The sequence below is a fragment of the Festucalex cinctus genome, chromosome 13, assembly GCF_051991245.1.
Source record: "Festucalex cinctus isolate MCC-2025b chromosome 13, RoL_Fcin_1.0, whole genome shotgun sequence".
Lineage (NCBI taxonomy): Eukaryota > Metazoa > Chordata > Actinopteri > Syngnathiformes > Syngnathidae > Festucalex > Festucalex cinctus.
The window spans coordinates 12,272,967-12,285,699 of record NC_135423.1 but is presented as its reverse complement, the minus strand read 5'-3'; the positions used below and the strand labels follow the sequence as shown (position 1 = coordinate 12,285,699).

Below are 12,733 nucleotides of genomic sequence, written 5' to 3'. Positions count from 1 at the left end.
GCGTGTGTGTGTTTGTGTGTAACATGGCTTTGCTTACTAGGGTGGGCGCACATCACTATTAGTTGTGTATGTGTGAGTTTGTGTGTGAAAGAAGCGAAGGAGAACACGTTTCAGGCCTGTGTAGTGTATCCAAAGGCAGTGAATCGAATGATTAATAAGTAATCCCTCAGTCACCCGTGAGGCCTGCAAAGACGTGCATATGTGCACATTTCGACTTGTGTGCCCATACACACATTTGCACCTGTTTTCAAGGCTTCGGCAGATTATGAGGCTGAGTGATGGGACTGTGAGCCAACATGCTGAGACACTTCCATTAGCACAGGTAGGAGGCGTGCATTTGTCTCCCCATATTTTATTTTATTTTTTGCATCAATGCTGCTTTCAAAATCGGTTTCAGGCAAAATCAATTTCCTTTGCTTGACATTGAATTTCAATTATCAATACGAGCTATTTTTATTTGGTCACTGGTGTTTGTGGATCTCACTCTGCTTCGTCTATTTTTCCTTCCTTTTTTAAAATCTTTCCTCTGGTCTCTTGAGGTCTAATCTGTTGGAATTTAGACGTTTCTGGGATTGGTTTAAGATTCTGGTTTTGTAATCCTGTGGTCTGGTTGGTGCTGGATTTCACTTTGTTTCATCTTTCTTTCCTTTGATCCTTCCTCAGATCTCCTGAAAACTTCACAACTGAAGTATCCGGTTAAGGTGAAGGGTTTAGGATTATTAACATCTACTCTGCTTAATATCATCAAAAAAAATTCAAATACAGTGGTACCTCTACTTACGAATGTCCCTTCATAGAAAATTTTCAAGTTACGAAACGCCTCAACAGGAAAATATTGCCTCTTGTTACGAAAGAAGTTTCAGGATACGAAAGGTAAAAATACAATATGAGCTGCTACTTGCAGAACCAAGGGTTTACTGAACGTAACATACTTACGGCTGCTCTGTCATTGGCTATTACCTTAGCATACCGGATGTGTATGTGTGTAAATAGATAGATAATAGATGTGTGTCTATGGAGTGTCCTTGTCATTCGCCCCTCGGGCCATGAAGTGTTCAGATAGTTTTACGTAAATGTATCAACTAACGGCTGAGAAATTTGTGCAAAAATTCAAACAATTGGTGACTGATAAAGGCTACGCTGCAGAGTACGTTTTTAATTGCAACGACACGGGCCTTTTTTTGTAAAAAGATGCCTCGCCGTATCTGAAGTTTCCATGAAGTTAGGGAATTTATTGAAAAGAATCACCCAGAAAACATGTTCACCAGTCTGGCGATCGCTCACTATGATGATGTTTGCCTTGGACACTTTCGAAGGATTGTTAAAAAATAATAAATGAAAAAAAAAAAAAAAAAACATCCTTGGATCACTTCTTTACAAAACACCAGGCAAAAAACATTTCTGAGAGAGAACATGAACCAAAAAGAGGGCAAAAAAACGATTATTCTTTACTCTATGTTTTTTTTTCCATTATGCACAACTCATTTATTGTGCAATAATCTAATTGTAACATGTATTTGTTACATGTTGTGATGCATTTTTATGCTTTATAAAACATTTTGTCTGAATTTTGGGAGGCTTGGAACGGATTAGGTCGTTTACATGGAAAGCGCATCTCTACTTAAAAATTGTTTCTAGTTAATAACTTTCTTTCAGAACCAATTAATTTCGTATGCAGAGGTAACACTGTAATGTGGAGGCACTTAAGTGTCAAAGCCATAAATTGAATCACCATGACCTTCATAACCATGTGGCACCGATAAAAACTGTCATGATTCTGCAATGGATATTGCCGAGTGGCTCAGGAACATTTGAGAAAACAATTGTCAGTTAACATAGTTGGTCGCTACGTCGACAAATACAAGATAAAACTCTACCATGCAAACTGCAAACCATATTAAAACGGCCAGCTTGGACTGACGCAAAGTGGAAAAATGTGCTGTGGTCTGACGAGTCCACATTTCAAATTGCTTTGGGCCAAAGTGGACAAGGACCATCCAGAGTGTGATCAACACCAAGTTTAAAAGTCAGCATGTGTGATGGTTTGGGGGTGTTTGGTTAATGCCAGTGGGATGGGTAGCTTGCACATCGTTTTTCCGTTTTTTACATGAAAAAATAAAAATAAAAAATCAGTTTGTACATTTAATATTTTGTCTGTAGTGTATTCAATTGAATATGGGTTGAAAAGGATTTGCAAATCCTTGTATTCTGTTTTTACTTTCACACAACATCCCAACTTGACTGGAATTGGGGTTTGTAATGTATTAAAAATAGACTGATGCACTGAAACAGTTTGTTCTTGTCATGACCTACTCAAAAGATCTAGATCTCGAGCCTCATCATGTGGTGAATGTAGCTCCCGCAGCGACGACTCCGGTGGAACTGTCAAAGTCAAACACAATCTGTTCCGTGACGCCGGTTGACCTCCATGTTCAAAACAAATTCTCCTCAGGTAATTTAAAGTGAAAAAGTTCCAGACGCATCATAAAACATTTACGAACACTACAGGGAGTGTTTTAAGTCACATTTTAACATTATTAACTGTTAAGTGTAATGAGAGGTGTATAATGAAACTAAAAAAACTAAAGTAAAAGACAGGCAGTGCATGAAATTTTATACATACTGCCACGCACAAAACATTTACCGTATTTTCCACACTATAAGGTGCACCTCATTATAAGGCGCACCTTCAATGTATGACATATTTTCAAACTTTTTTCATATATAAAGGCACTACAGTAGAGGCTGGGGTTACATTATGCATCCATTAGATGGTGCTGCGCTAAAGGGAATGTCAACAAAACAATCAGATAGGTCAGTCAAACTTTATTAATAGATTACAAACCAGCTTTCTGACAACTCCATTCACTCCCAAAATGAATAAACAGCTGTTTTATTATTTTCTCTGAGGTAAAGTATTAGTATAGGCTAGCGATCCAAGATGGCGGGATCTTCTGCGCATGCGCGTCACCGATCGTGCAGGGTCACCGATAGCGTCTTGACAGCGAGACCTGTTGCGGCTCAATATTGATCCATATATAAGGCGCACTGGATTATAAGGCGCATGGGCCGCTTTTGAAAAAAATGAAGGCTTTTAGGTGCGCCTTATAGTGCGGAAAATACGGTACACAGACAATCCAGGCACACCAACCTGCTTCACTGTTAACATGCATGTCAAATATTTTAAAAGCACCGCGTGTAAATCCACTTGCAAAAAGCAACAAAAATATTGGAGCAGGTGAACTAGTGTTTTCAGTGATAGCAGAAAAGATTCATGTGGAAAATCAATTCACACACACACGCTCCAGTCATAGCAGATTACAGGAACCACAATCTCCAAGTCATATGGTATTGATTTCAGATACTTTAGATTAAAACATTAAAGTGGAATGGTGATTGCAGCGGCATACGGCATTGGAAAAGCAGTTTGTGTTGTCTCGTTTATTTAAATAATAATGGTTGAGAGGAGAAAATTGTTATGGGGAAGGCTTGTATTTGTTAGTTAGGTGGAGAGACCAGAAACTACTCAAGGTTGCATGTTGAATATTTTGTGGTATTCACTGAATTCCACTGCAACCCAGAAATATTTACATTATTTAAGATCGTTTTATTCATTTTGTTTTTTCTTTGGACAAAAAGAACCAAAGCAAATAGTTCTAGTTTATGCAGCAGCAGTGTAAGAGTATACCGTCACGTGTACAACAAGACATGCACAAGTATCACCGTACTTACACGTTTTCATTTGATTGTTTTATATTTAAGGCCAAGAAGTGGATTTCATACAATTTATTATTAACAATAATAAATACTTTCATAATGTTTAGTGATTTGTGCCAGGTGAAAGAACCTTCAGTTACAGCCATTTTTTAAAATATTTTTATATACTGTTTACTGTACTGCGTTAACGTAGGGTAATGATACACGAGTACAAATTTGGGTTATGTGGCTGTGAAAGGAAAAGGACTCCATCGCAAAATTGAGGACTTATTTATTTTTTATTAGTACTGTATATTTTATTGCAACAAAATATTGCAACAGTGTTTATTTTGCAGTGAGTTTAATTTTAATTAATACTGTAATTAAGGCCTCATAATCGGAAAATCAAATTTAGGACGTTTTAATGATCCATGAAAATGAACCTTGAACACTCTGAATTCATCAATTCAATCAGTAATTGCTTTTCCACACCTTGCTCCACAGCTACACCACAAATCAAGTCTGGACACACCTCCTGGTGATATTGAAAGAGAAAATATGTCCAAACCTTTGACTGGTTTTGTGGCGAAGTTTGGATTGAAGTAAAATTTATTCATTCATTAAAATTTTTCCATTAAGGAAAACCACAATTTGTGTAAAAACAAGTATGCAGAAAATATAATCACATAAATCATCAAGATATAAATCATCCAGATTTCATTGAAGCCATAGAACCTTAAATCAGGCTCTTGAAAAATGACCAAAAAATGTAATCAACCCACTGGAGTTGTTGGTGGCTCAATTGAAAAGGCCTTTTACTCACTTGTTTCTCCCATTTCATATTCACTGTCTCTGAGCAGCTCAAAGATGTCCACCTCCAGCTTTCCAGTGATGGAGCGATTGCTGCTCCTGTTGATGCTGTCTTTGGCCAGCGTGATGGCCAGACGCTCTCCTCTGCTGCACTCCATTGGGTCGTCAAGGATGGCAGCTGCACAAGGAAGACAAAGATAGGCAAGGGATGATTAACGCACTCAAACAAAATGACAAGTGAACATGATCTTCAAGTTGGAATGACATTTGATTTGATGTCTTCTTACCAGTGTTTCCCCACCACATAAGTGGCTTTTGAAGCGCGCTGACTAAATTTCAAGGTACTTCAGTGACATTTTGTGTGCGTTTCCATGAATCACGACAGATGATAAAAGAAAAGGTTTTAAATGTTTAGACTTTTCCGACACAATGAAATAAACATGTAGGCTACACATGCATAAAACATGTTATATTGAACACGTAATAAAATAGATGAATACAAAGTAAATTCAAATAAATAAGATTCAAAATATCTGTTAACAAAATCTGCTTTAATGCAATGAAATGCAAAGAAAAATAAATTCAACAGCAAAATGGTTCAAGTAACATTCAGCTGGCTGTAAGAAAATATTTCCTATTCTTCTCCAACTGAACAAAACAATAGGATTCACTCAGTAGGAGCGCGAGAACTCTGAAATAATATAAACATTCTACCAACTATGATCTATAGCGATATATCGCATAGACATCAATTTTTGCGTGAAGTAAGAAGAAATAATATTTGAAATTGTCAGGCAAAAAATCCACAAGTGATTAGTCATTACGAGGACATTTTTGGACTATGTTGAGATCTTAACTACAAACACACAAACAGAAATGTGATGTAACTTATCTGTGCTCTGAAACAATTTCTTAATGCTGGGGAATAATTTGCAAAATAATGTCTGCAGAGTTAGATTTTTATGCTGATTAAACCTAAAATTGGCATGCTGATGCCAGATAAGCAAAATTCCACTAATTTAATCACTAATTTTTTAAATTTTTGTTTTTTTTTAAGGAGGGTTAAAAAAATGAATAAATAAAAATAAAAATATAAAAAATAAAATAATAAAATAAAAAAATGTAAAAAGGAATTTTGCTTCTTACTACAGTCTTACTACAGCTAATCATTTGCTGCAGTAAGATCAATATTTGCAGGAAGTAAAAGGTAGCAGCATATCCTTTGTAAAAAAATAAATAAAAATGTAATATTGTTAAATATACATTGAAGTCATTACCTGTTTCTTTCAAATTACATTAAATATTTAAACATTATAGAAAAAGCATATCTGTCACATACAGTATTTCTAGTTAAAAACAGCTGTCAAACCTCCATCCATCCATTTTCTGAACCGCTTACACAAGTGTCGCGGGGGTGCTGGAGCCTATCCCAGCTGGGCGCTGTCAAACCTAATGCAATAAAAATTGTGTCCCCCAGTATAATCATTCCTGTCACAAAGGGTCATTTCTATCATACTGTTCTTCGTTAGCAGTTATTCCCTTTTGATAAGCGTAATGGACCCCATGTGATCTTCACTTCACTTCGTCTTTGTTTTCCCTCCTGTTTTTCCTCGGCTCATTAGTGCTAAATTTCTTTGACAAGAACAAAATGTGTGATAACACCCCAAGCGATGCTGAGTCACAAAATGGCACATTGCACACATCTAGATACATGTAGCCAATCTATCCAGACTAATAAGCGTGTGACTGTGAAATGAAACTTCGGATTCTGACATGGCCCGGTCTTATGGGATGTGACTTTTAGGGCCGGTCAATAGGTGACAGCTGGCAAACAAGGAAGACCGATTTCACACAGGGAAAACATGAGCTGGCCCTTGATCCAGCGAAAGCAATCAATGAGTTGCTGGTAGGTGTGCTAAGGCTGTGGACCGTGGAAGAAAGTCTTTGTGACGGCAGGCATTAAAAAAAAAAAAAAAAAAAAAAAACAGATTCCTCTGAGAGCAGCAGAAAGTGATCTTAGGAGGTCTATTAGCGTCTCTCACAGATGCGATCCTTTTGTAAACATGCACGGCTGGCTGATTTGCTACGTAACACCCTTTGAGCATTAAACGGCACCAAACTATTAAGCAAATAAACTTTTTCATCTGCAATAATAGTTCAGTGAGGCAGACTGGGAGCCTTTACAGCATGGTGCAGTGCAATTACTGCATTCAAATTTTATGCGCTACAGCAAGCAAGCAGAGTTGAGCTGGGTTCGCAAGGGTACACTTTGGAAAGGTTCGCCATGATCTGGCTTGTGTTTCTCAACAGGTGTTTAACGGGGATGCCAATAGCTGCATCAGCTACGTGCATGGATAGCGTGACATCACCCCAGTGCGGCACAATGTAACTCTTCAATTCAAACAAAGTAGTAGTCAAGAGTTCTGGTACACTGTTATGGAATTGGAGCGCAAATAAATATTGAGATTGGATCAACAGTGCCTCTGTTGGTTGCACTCTAGTATTGCACTTCCTTTTGCCTCGATTGCTTCGAGATGGAATCACACAACACCCAATACCATATAAGAGACAGAATGATACCGATCAATTCCGTTGTACGCATTTCGAAACGGGCATAGGACGTGTCGCCAAAGACCTTTTTTTATTGGCTAATGCTAGAGACCACGTGAATATGGTTCCAATATATGTCGATCCATTCGTGCACAAGCATTCACTGCTCAATAAGATATCAGGTTTGCATATTGACTATTGTCTGTCCTCTGCAGAAACTACTTTCTGACCTAAACAGGATTTTTCTTTTCTTTTTCCTTCATTTTCTTTTTCATCGTAATTCTCTTTTGTTGCACGATAATAACTGCAGCAGGCAGACAAAGCAATTCTTCAACGGCAGCAGCATGTTGGGCTTCTCCCTGGCAGAAATTCATTTCCATGTTATCGAAATTCATCTTCGACAGTGGACAGCAGAAAACTGAATGATGGGGAAGGTTTGTGCATCTTTTTATCGGGTTGGGTCCATAGATTTGCGTGCTATGCCAGATGTTGGCAAAAAGTCCCAAAGGTTCCTAAGCAGTGGCAAGTACTGGCTCATCTTTGTAATACTGTCATTAGTCAATAGTATTATTCTGTCAATATACTGTCAATAGTCATTTATAGTCACCATGTCTCAAAGCCATCAGCTGGGTGACACTGCCCTCTAATAGATTATCCGCGCAATGCATGTGTCAGATCGTATACGTCAGGGTTTTAATGGGAAAAAAAATATACTCATGAAATAGAGGGCTCAAAATATTTTGTATTTAATATGATATGTTTGGCTTTTTACGGAGCCCCTCTCGCGTCAGGGGCTGATTTATTTTTTTTTGCTAATCTGTACCCACAGCAGCAATCTGTACCCACAGTTCAGCAATCTGTACCCACAGTTCAGCAATCTGTACCCACAGTTTACTAATCTGTACCCACAGTTTAGTAAACCGTACCCACAGTTTAGCTCTTCTGTGGCGTTATGTAATACACATGTGCACGCAACGTTGGAGTGGTTGCTTGACAGCAGTATTAGCAGTGAACGGCTTCTTCTTTTCATCTTAAACTGTAGACTTGTGTATTCAGTTGATGTGTAATGTTGCGCTTGTGCCACTGTGAGGCGCTCGAACACTTTTCGTCTTTCTTTCTTTTACTTCCGTGTTAAGCCTGTAGGCTGGTGAAATTTGCAGACGTGTTTTGTTGTGCTCCGCAATTAATACGCCATACTTGGCTAAAGAAATTTTATCTTTCCGTCATCCATTCGTCCGAATGCATCGTTAAGATCGTAAAAAAAAAAAAAAAGCAGCCGTTCGCTGCTAATACTGCTGTCAAGCAACCACTCGAACGTTGCGTGCGCATGCGTATTACATAACGCCACAGAAGTGCTAAACCGTTGGTACGGTTTACTAAACTGTGGGTACAGATTAGCAAAAATAAATAAATAACAATTCAGACCCTGACACCAGAGGGGGCTCCGTAAAAAAAAATGTTAGTGAACTCAATGACATCAGCAAGTTTGGAACAAGCAGCAGCAAAAATAAAAGCTTCGAATGAAATAAGTCCAGTCTTGACATGTGCCCCTTGACCCTTCACAGGAAATTGGGAAATGGAATGTTGCAAATTGAATGTCAGAACCGAGATGTTCAGGGGCTCATGTTCTGCCAAGTTTGGCCGCCTCTTAATGGTTAAAAAGAGAAACGGTGCTGCGAGGGGTTGCATAGCACACATTTAGTTTAAGAAGTTTCCGTTAAGTGTCAGTCAAGGGTAAGAAACTCATTATCCTTTTGAGGAATCACCTGGCTTGTCTCTCAACCGGGGTGTTATATCTTCTTGTCCATCAGGCCACATACTAAATGCAGATCCACTGAAGTATTTGAAGCCCAACACACCTTTTATTTAATGGTGATGTGCTCACGGGTGTTGATGGAGGTAAAAGCCATTATGTGATGGGGAAACAGTGAAATAGTTCCCATAGATTTGACCTTTGATCAAATAACTTTGCATACGTTATTGCCATGACTTTCATTTGAATTTGACTTTGGCTTTAGCTCCTGTTTTATTCAGAAGCACTGACAGTTGTGTGGTTTTATTACCTTCACACACAGCACCTTTGGCAATCACGTATTCGAGTCCAAAATACATTTACAGTGTGGAGTGCAGTGATGCAAAAACAGCACTTTTCGCAGCGGCTATTCAAGTATTACAGTGTATGAGCAAAAGTTGTGCTTATTTGTCTGACGAGTCAAGGAATTCAGAAGGTTTTGACCGTTCATATGCAGGCCAGTTTCTTTGTTCTTTTGGCTCAAATAGAACACAACATTTTGTTCAATATACACCAAATCTGCCAAATAAAAGAACAGACTCTCTCCTTTCAACCTTTTTCCATTCTCTTATAATCATTGGCAGTGAAATGAATAATACTTGTGTATTTGGATTTGAAAGGAAACAATAGAATGAATATCTTTTATGTAGCCAATCATGAGTTCCACTTTAGTTTGTCAAACATTAATATTCAATTCATTAAAGTGTATATGTGTTGAAAGAAATCTGAATAAGTATCACTTAACCAAAGTTTGCTATGCATATTGTGCTTTGAGGAGATGAGGAGAAAAGAACATCAAGGATGCAGTCGTCACAGGAGAACAAAGACGACTGCCCTCTCTCAGCACCTCCATTTAATGTAGCTACATTCAAGCTTTGTACATCTTGTCCTTTCTTCACAACACAACAACCGGCATGAACGAAGAGCGTTCATCAAAAGGAATTATTTGAGAATTTCTTTCAGCATGATGTGCATTTAATGTCAAGGTTTGTCACTGACTTGCAAGTCAAACTGGCTTCTTTATCATAATAAGGTCAAAGGTCATGACCGCACACTATACTATGTACATACAAGCTGCGTCAGAAAATTTCAAGGAATGGTGTCACGTGAAAACTGCATTTATACACCTTGCATCCTGCTCCGTTACATCATTTGCAATATTGGGGATGTTTTTGCATATTTGGCTATTGAAATGGCAGGCCAGTGAGGCTGCATCAAGGTCAAAATGACCGTGTCAAATTTAAGTTTCTAGAGAGAGTTTCTAACTGACCATTTCCTGCCAAGGAGAACAGTGGCCTCTGCTGTAAAACAATTATCGAGCAAGGCAAGGTATCCTACCGCGCTGCAAAGAAAAAATGTCATTGAAGGTTTAGCTGCTATGGGTATGAAGGGAGGAAAAACACCATCCTCCCCTGACCTCAACCCGACCCTGTGGAGCATCTTCACAAGGAAGAGACAACGGGTAGACAGCATTATATAGTGGTGTACCAGCAACAGCTAGTTTGGGAGGCAATTATTGCATCTTCAAACGAGATCCAAGCAGAAATCATTGATATAAGTACAAGGTCAATGGTTAAGTGACATTTTATTGAATTCAAATCGACATTGCAATGCAGTAGAATGCAATGCAATTTTTCAAATGGCAAAAGTCACACATTAACCATCCAACAGGCCAACCATCCCGCTTTTGTGACGGCACAGAAAATGAAATGAAGGGTTCCTCGTTTTTTTTTTTTTTTAATCAAGCTCTTCCGCAACCCCTGTGGTGCGCGCCACTGCAGGAAATGCATGTAGTGCCTTAAATTAGAAAACCTTGTTCTCAGAAGACAAGGCGGCAAGAAATTGACTTCCTGTCGCCACATAATGTAATTATAGCCCACACGTACCTAACACAATGCGTGCAAATGGGCTGATGTGTGAAGTCGTGTTAATGTGAGGATGAATGCTAAAAGATAGACTCGACTGGCATTTAAATTGTTGGCTTGTCACTTTCAGTCTGGGCGAGAAGGAACCAGAAACGCGTCATTGCAGTGAAATACAGGAAAAACTGACTGTTGTGTTGGATTGTTATTCAATAAATGTTTACATTCGGGAAGACTTAATTCCCTTGATTCACTACAGGGAATATTTCAAATATTTGTTGTCCTCGGCATATTTAGAACTCATGCTTAGATGGCTAGGCTGTATTGGGCAAAATAAGTTGTCCAGAGTTAATTTTGACAACAATTTTGACAATTGAGTTGTTTTCCTTCAGCATACAGGTCTACTTTTATACAGGAAAAGTATAACACCTATTTCTAACTATTTTAACATGCAAGACACAATTTAACACAATAGTATCTTTATTAAACTTTGTTTCAATGAAACACGCTGAACTGACAATAATATGCCGTCTTAAAATAGAGTTTTCACCTTAAATAAGAAAAAAAAAAGTGCATAATTAACTGAAATTAATCTTAGACCTGCACAATGAATGTAAAGATGTTTGAACATTAAATAAAGTGCAGTGATTCTTCTCTCCCTCTCGCATTTCATTCCTTCTTCAAACTGGATTTTATGAATTTTAATCAGTGTTTTTATTTTCATTTTAATTACTGACAAAAGTGTCAGTAAATTTAATTATTGTCATCATCTCAATGATTGACTTCTATTTTAGTTTTCGTTTCATTTTGTCAGAAAAAAAAAATTGTTTGTGACGAAAAATATGACAAAAATTTTTCGTCAACAAAATTATCACTGGAGTTGTCCCATATCTTCATAATAAGAACCTCAGGTCCTCAGTTGAAGGCAAAATAGACTGAATCAGACCCTCTGCTGAATGTGGATGTATCATTTCATTTTTAAAAACTCAAGCATGATCCATGTAACAATAATGTACTGTACCATACCAAAACAGTCAAGTTCTAATATTAGGGTCAGTTCCAATGAAACAGACAGATGTTTGTTTAGACTATGTTGAAATCACAAGTACTATTGTAAATAATTAGTTATATGAAGGGTATCCCAAAAATGTCCGGACAAGAGTCAGATCTGATCTTCTGATACTTGTTTTCAAAATTGATACAGTTGCACACGCCCGTTCCACAACCAGGTTTGATCACATCCCTCAAAGAATGCATCAACAACATCTATCACATCTTCATCAGTATCAAAATTGTTGACCATGCAAGTTCATCTTTTCAGTCTGGGGAACACAAACAAGTCTGCTGGGGCCTAATCTGATGAATCGGGAGGATGAGAAAGGATCCGGTATCCACAGTCAGCTCACTGAAAGAATGAGCTACCCTACATCCAAGGTTCCTGCCATGTTTGAAAGTACAGGTAGGTTGATCCCCGGTGATTAACCAACACCTTGTTAGTCTTGGACTATCTACTGCATAAAGATAGAAGCAACATGCGTTCACATTTAACTCATTGACTGCCATTGACGGAAAAAGACGTCAAATAATGCAGTTTTGCTGGGCTGGCAGTGAATGTGTTAAACACAATGTGCCAATATATTTTGTGATTATATTGCAGCATCCTTTTTTCTTTTTTTAAGGCAAATTTTGCTTAAAAATCCGTCAATTTTGGTTACATCTCATCTTAACTCATTGACTGCCATTGATGGAAAAAGACGTCAAATAATGCATTTTTGCTGGGCTGGCAGTGAATGTGTTAAGGTGAGTGGAAAAACGTCTGGGACACCACTCATATGTGATCCAAATGCTGTGGTCTGTATTCTCCGAGCGTCATTGATGACATAACGGTTCATTGGCCTGTCTTGGGTGCAGATAGCGTGAATTCAGTTCCCACTCAGCGTTGGTGTGATTGTAAGTGCGAAAGGTTGTCTGTCCTTACATCTGCCCTACAATGCAAAACAAAGCCCAAAGTCAGCTGAAATGT

At 38.2% G+C, this 12,733-nt stretch overlaps 1 protein-coding gene across 7 annotated transcripts in view; it reads right to left on the bottom strand.

The window, feature by feature from the left end:
* The window catches only part of grik4 (glutamate receptor, ionotropic, kainate 4), a 301,922-nt gene that overhangs the window by 135,965 nt on the left and 153,224 nt on the right, over positions 1-12,733 (bottom strand). For all 7 annotated transcript variants that reach the window (XR_013287896.1, XR_013287897.1, XM_077541047.1 and 4 more), the window contains one exon: positions 4,520-4,684. Coding sequence is in view for 5 of the 7 variants with exons in the window: in XM_077541047.1 (XP_077397173.1) it covers positions 4,520-4,684 (165 nt within the window). In the remaining 2 variants the exon portion in view is untranslated. The remainder of the gene's footprint in view (positions 1-4,519; positions 4,685-12,733) is intronic.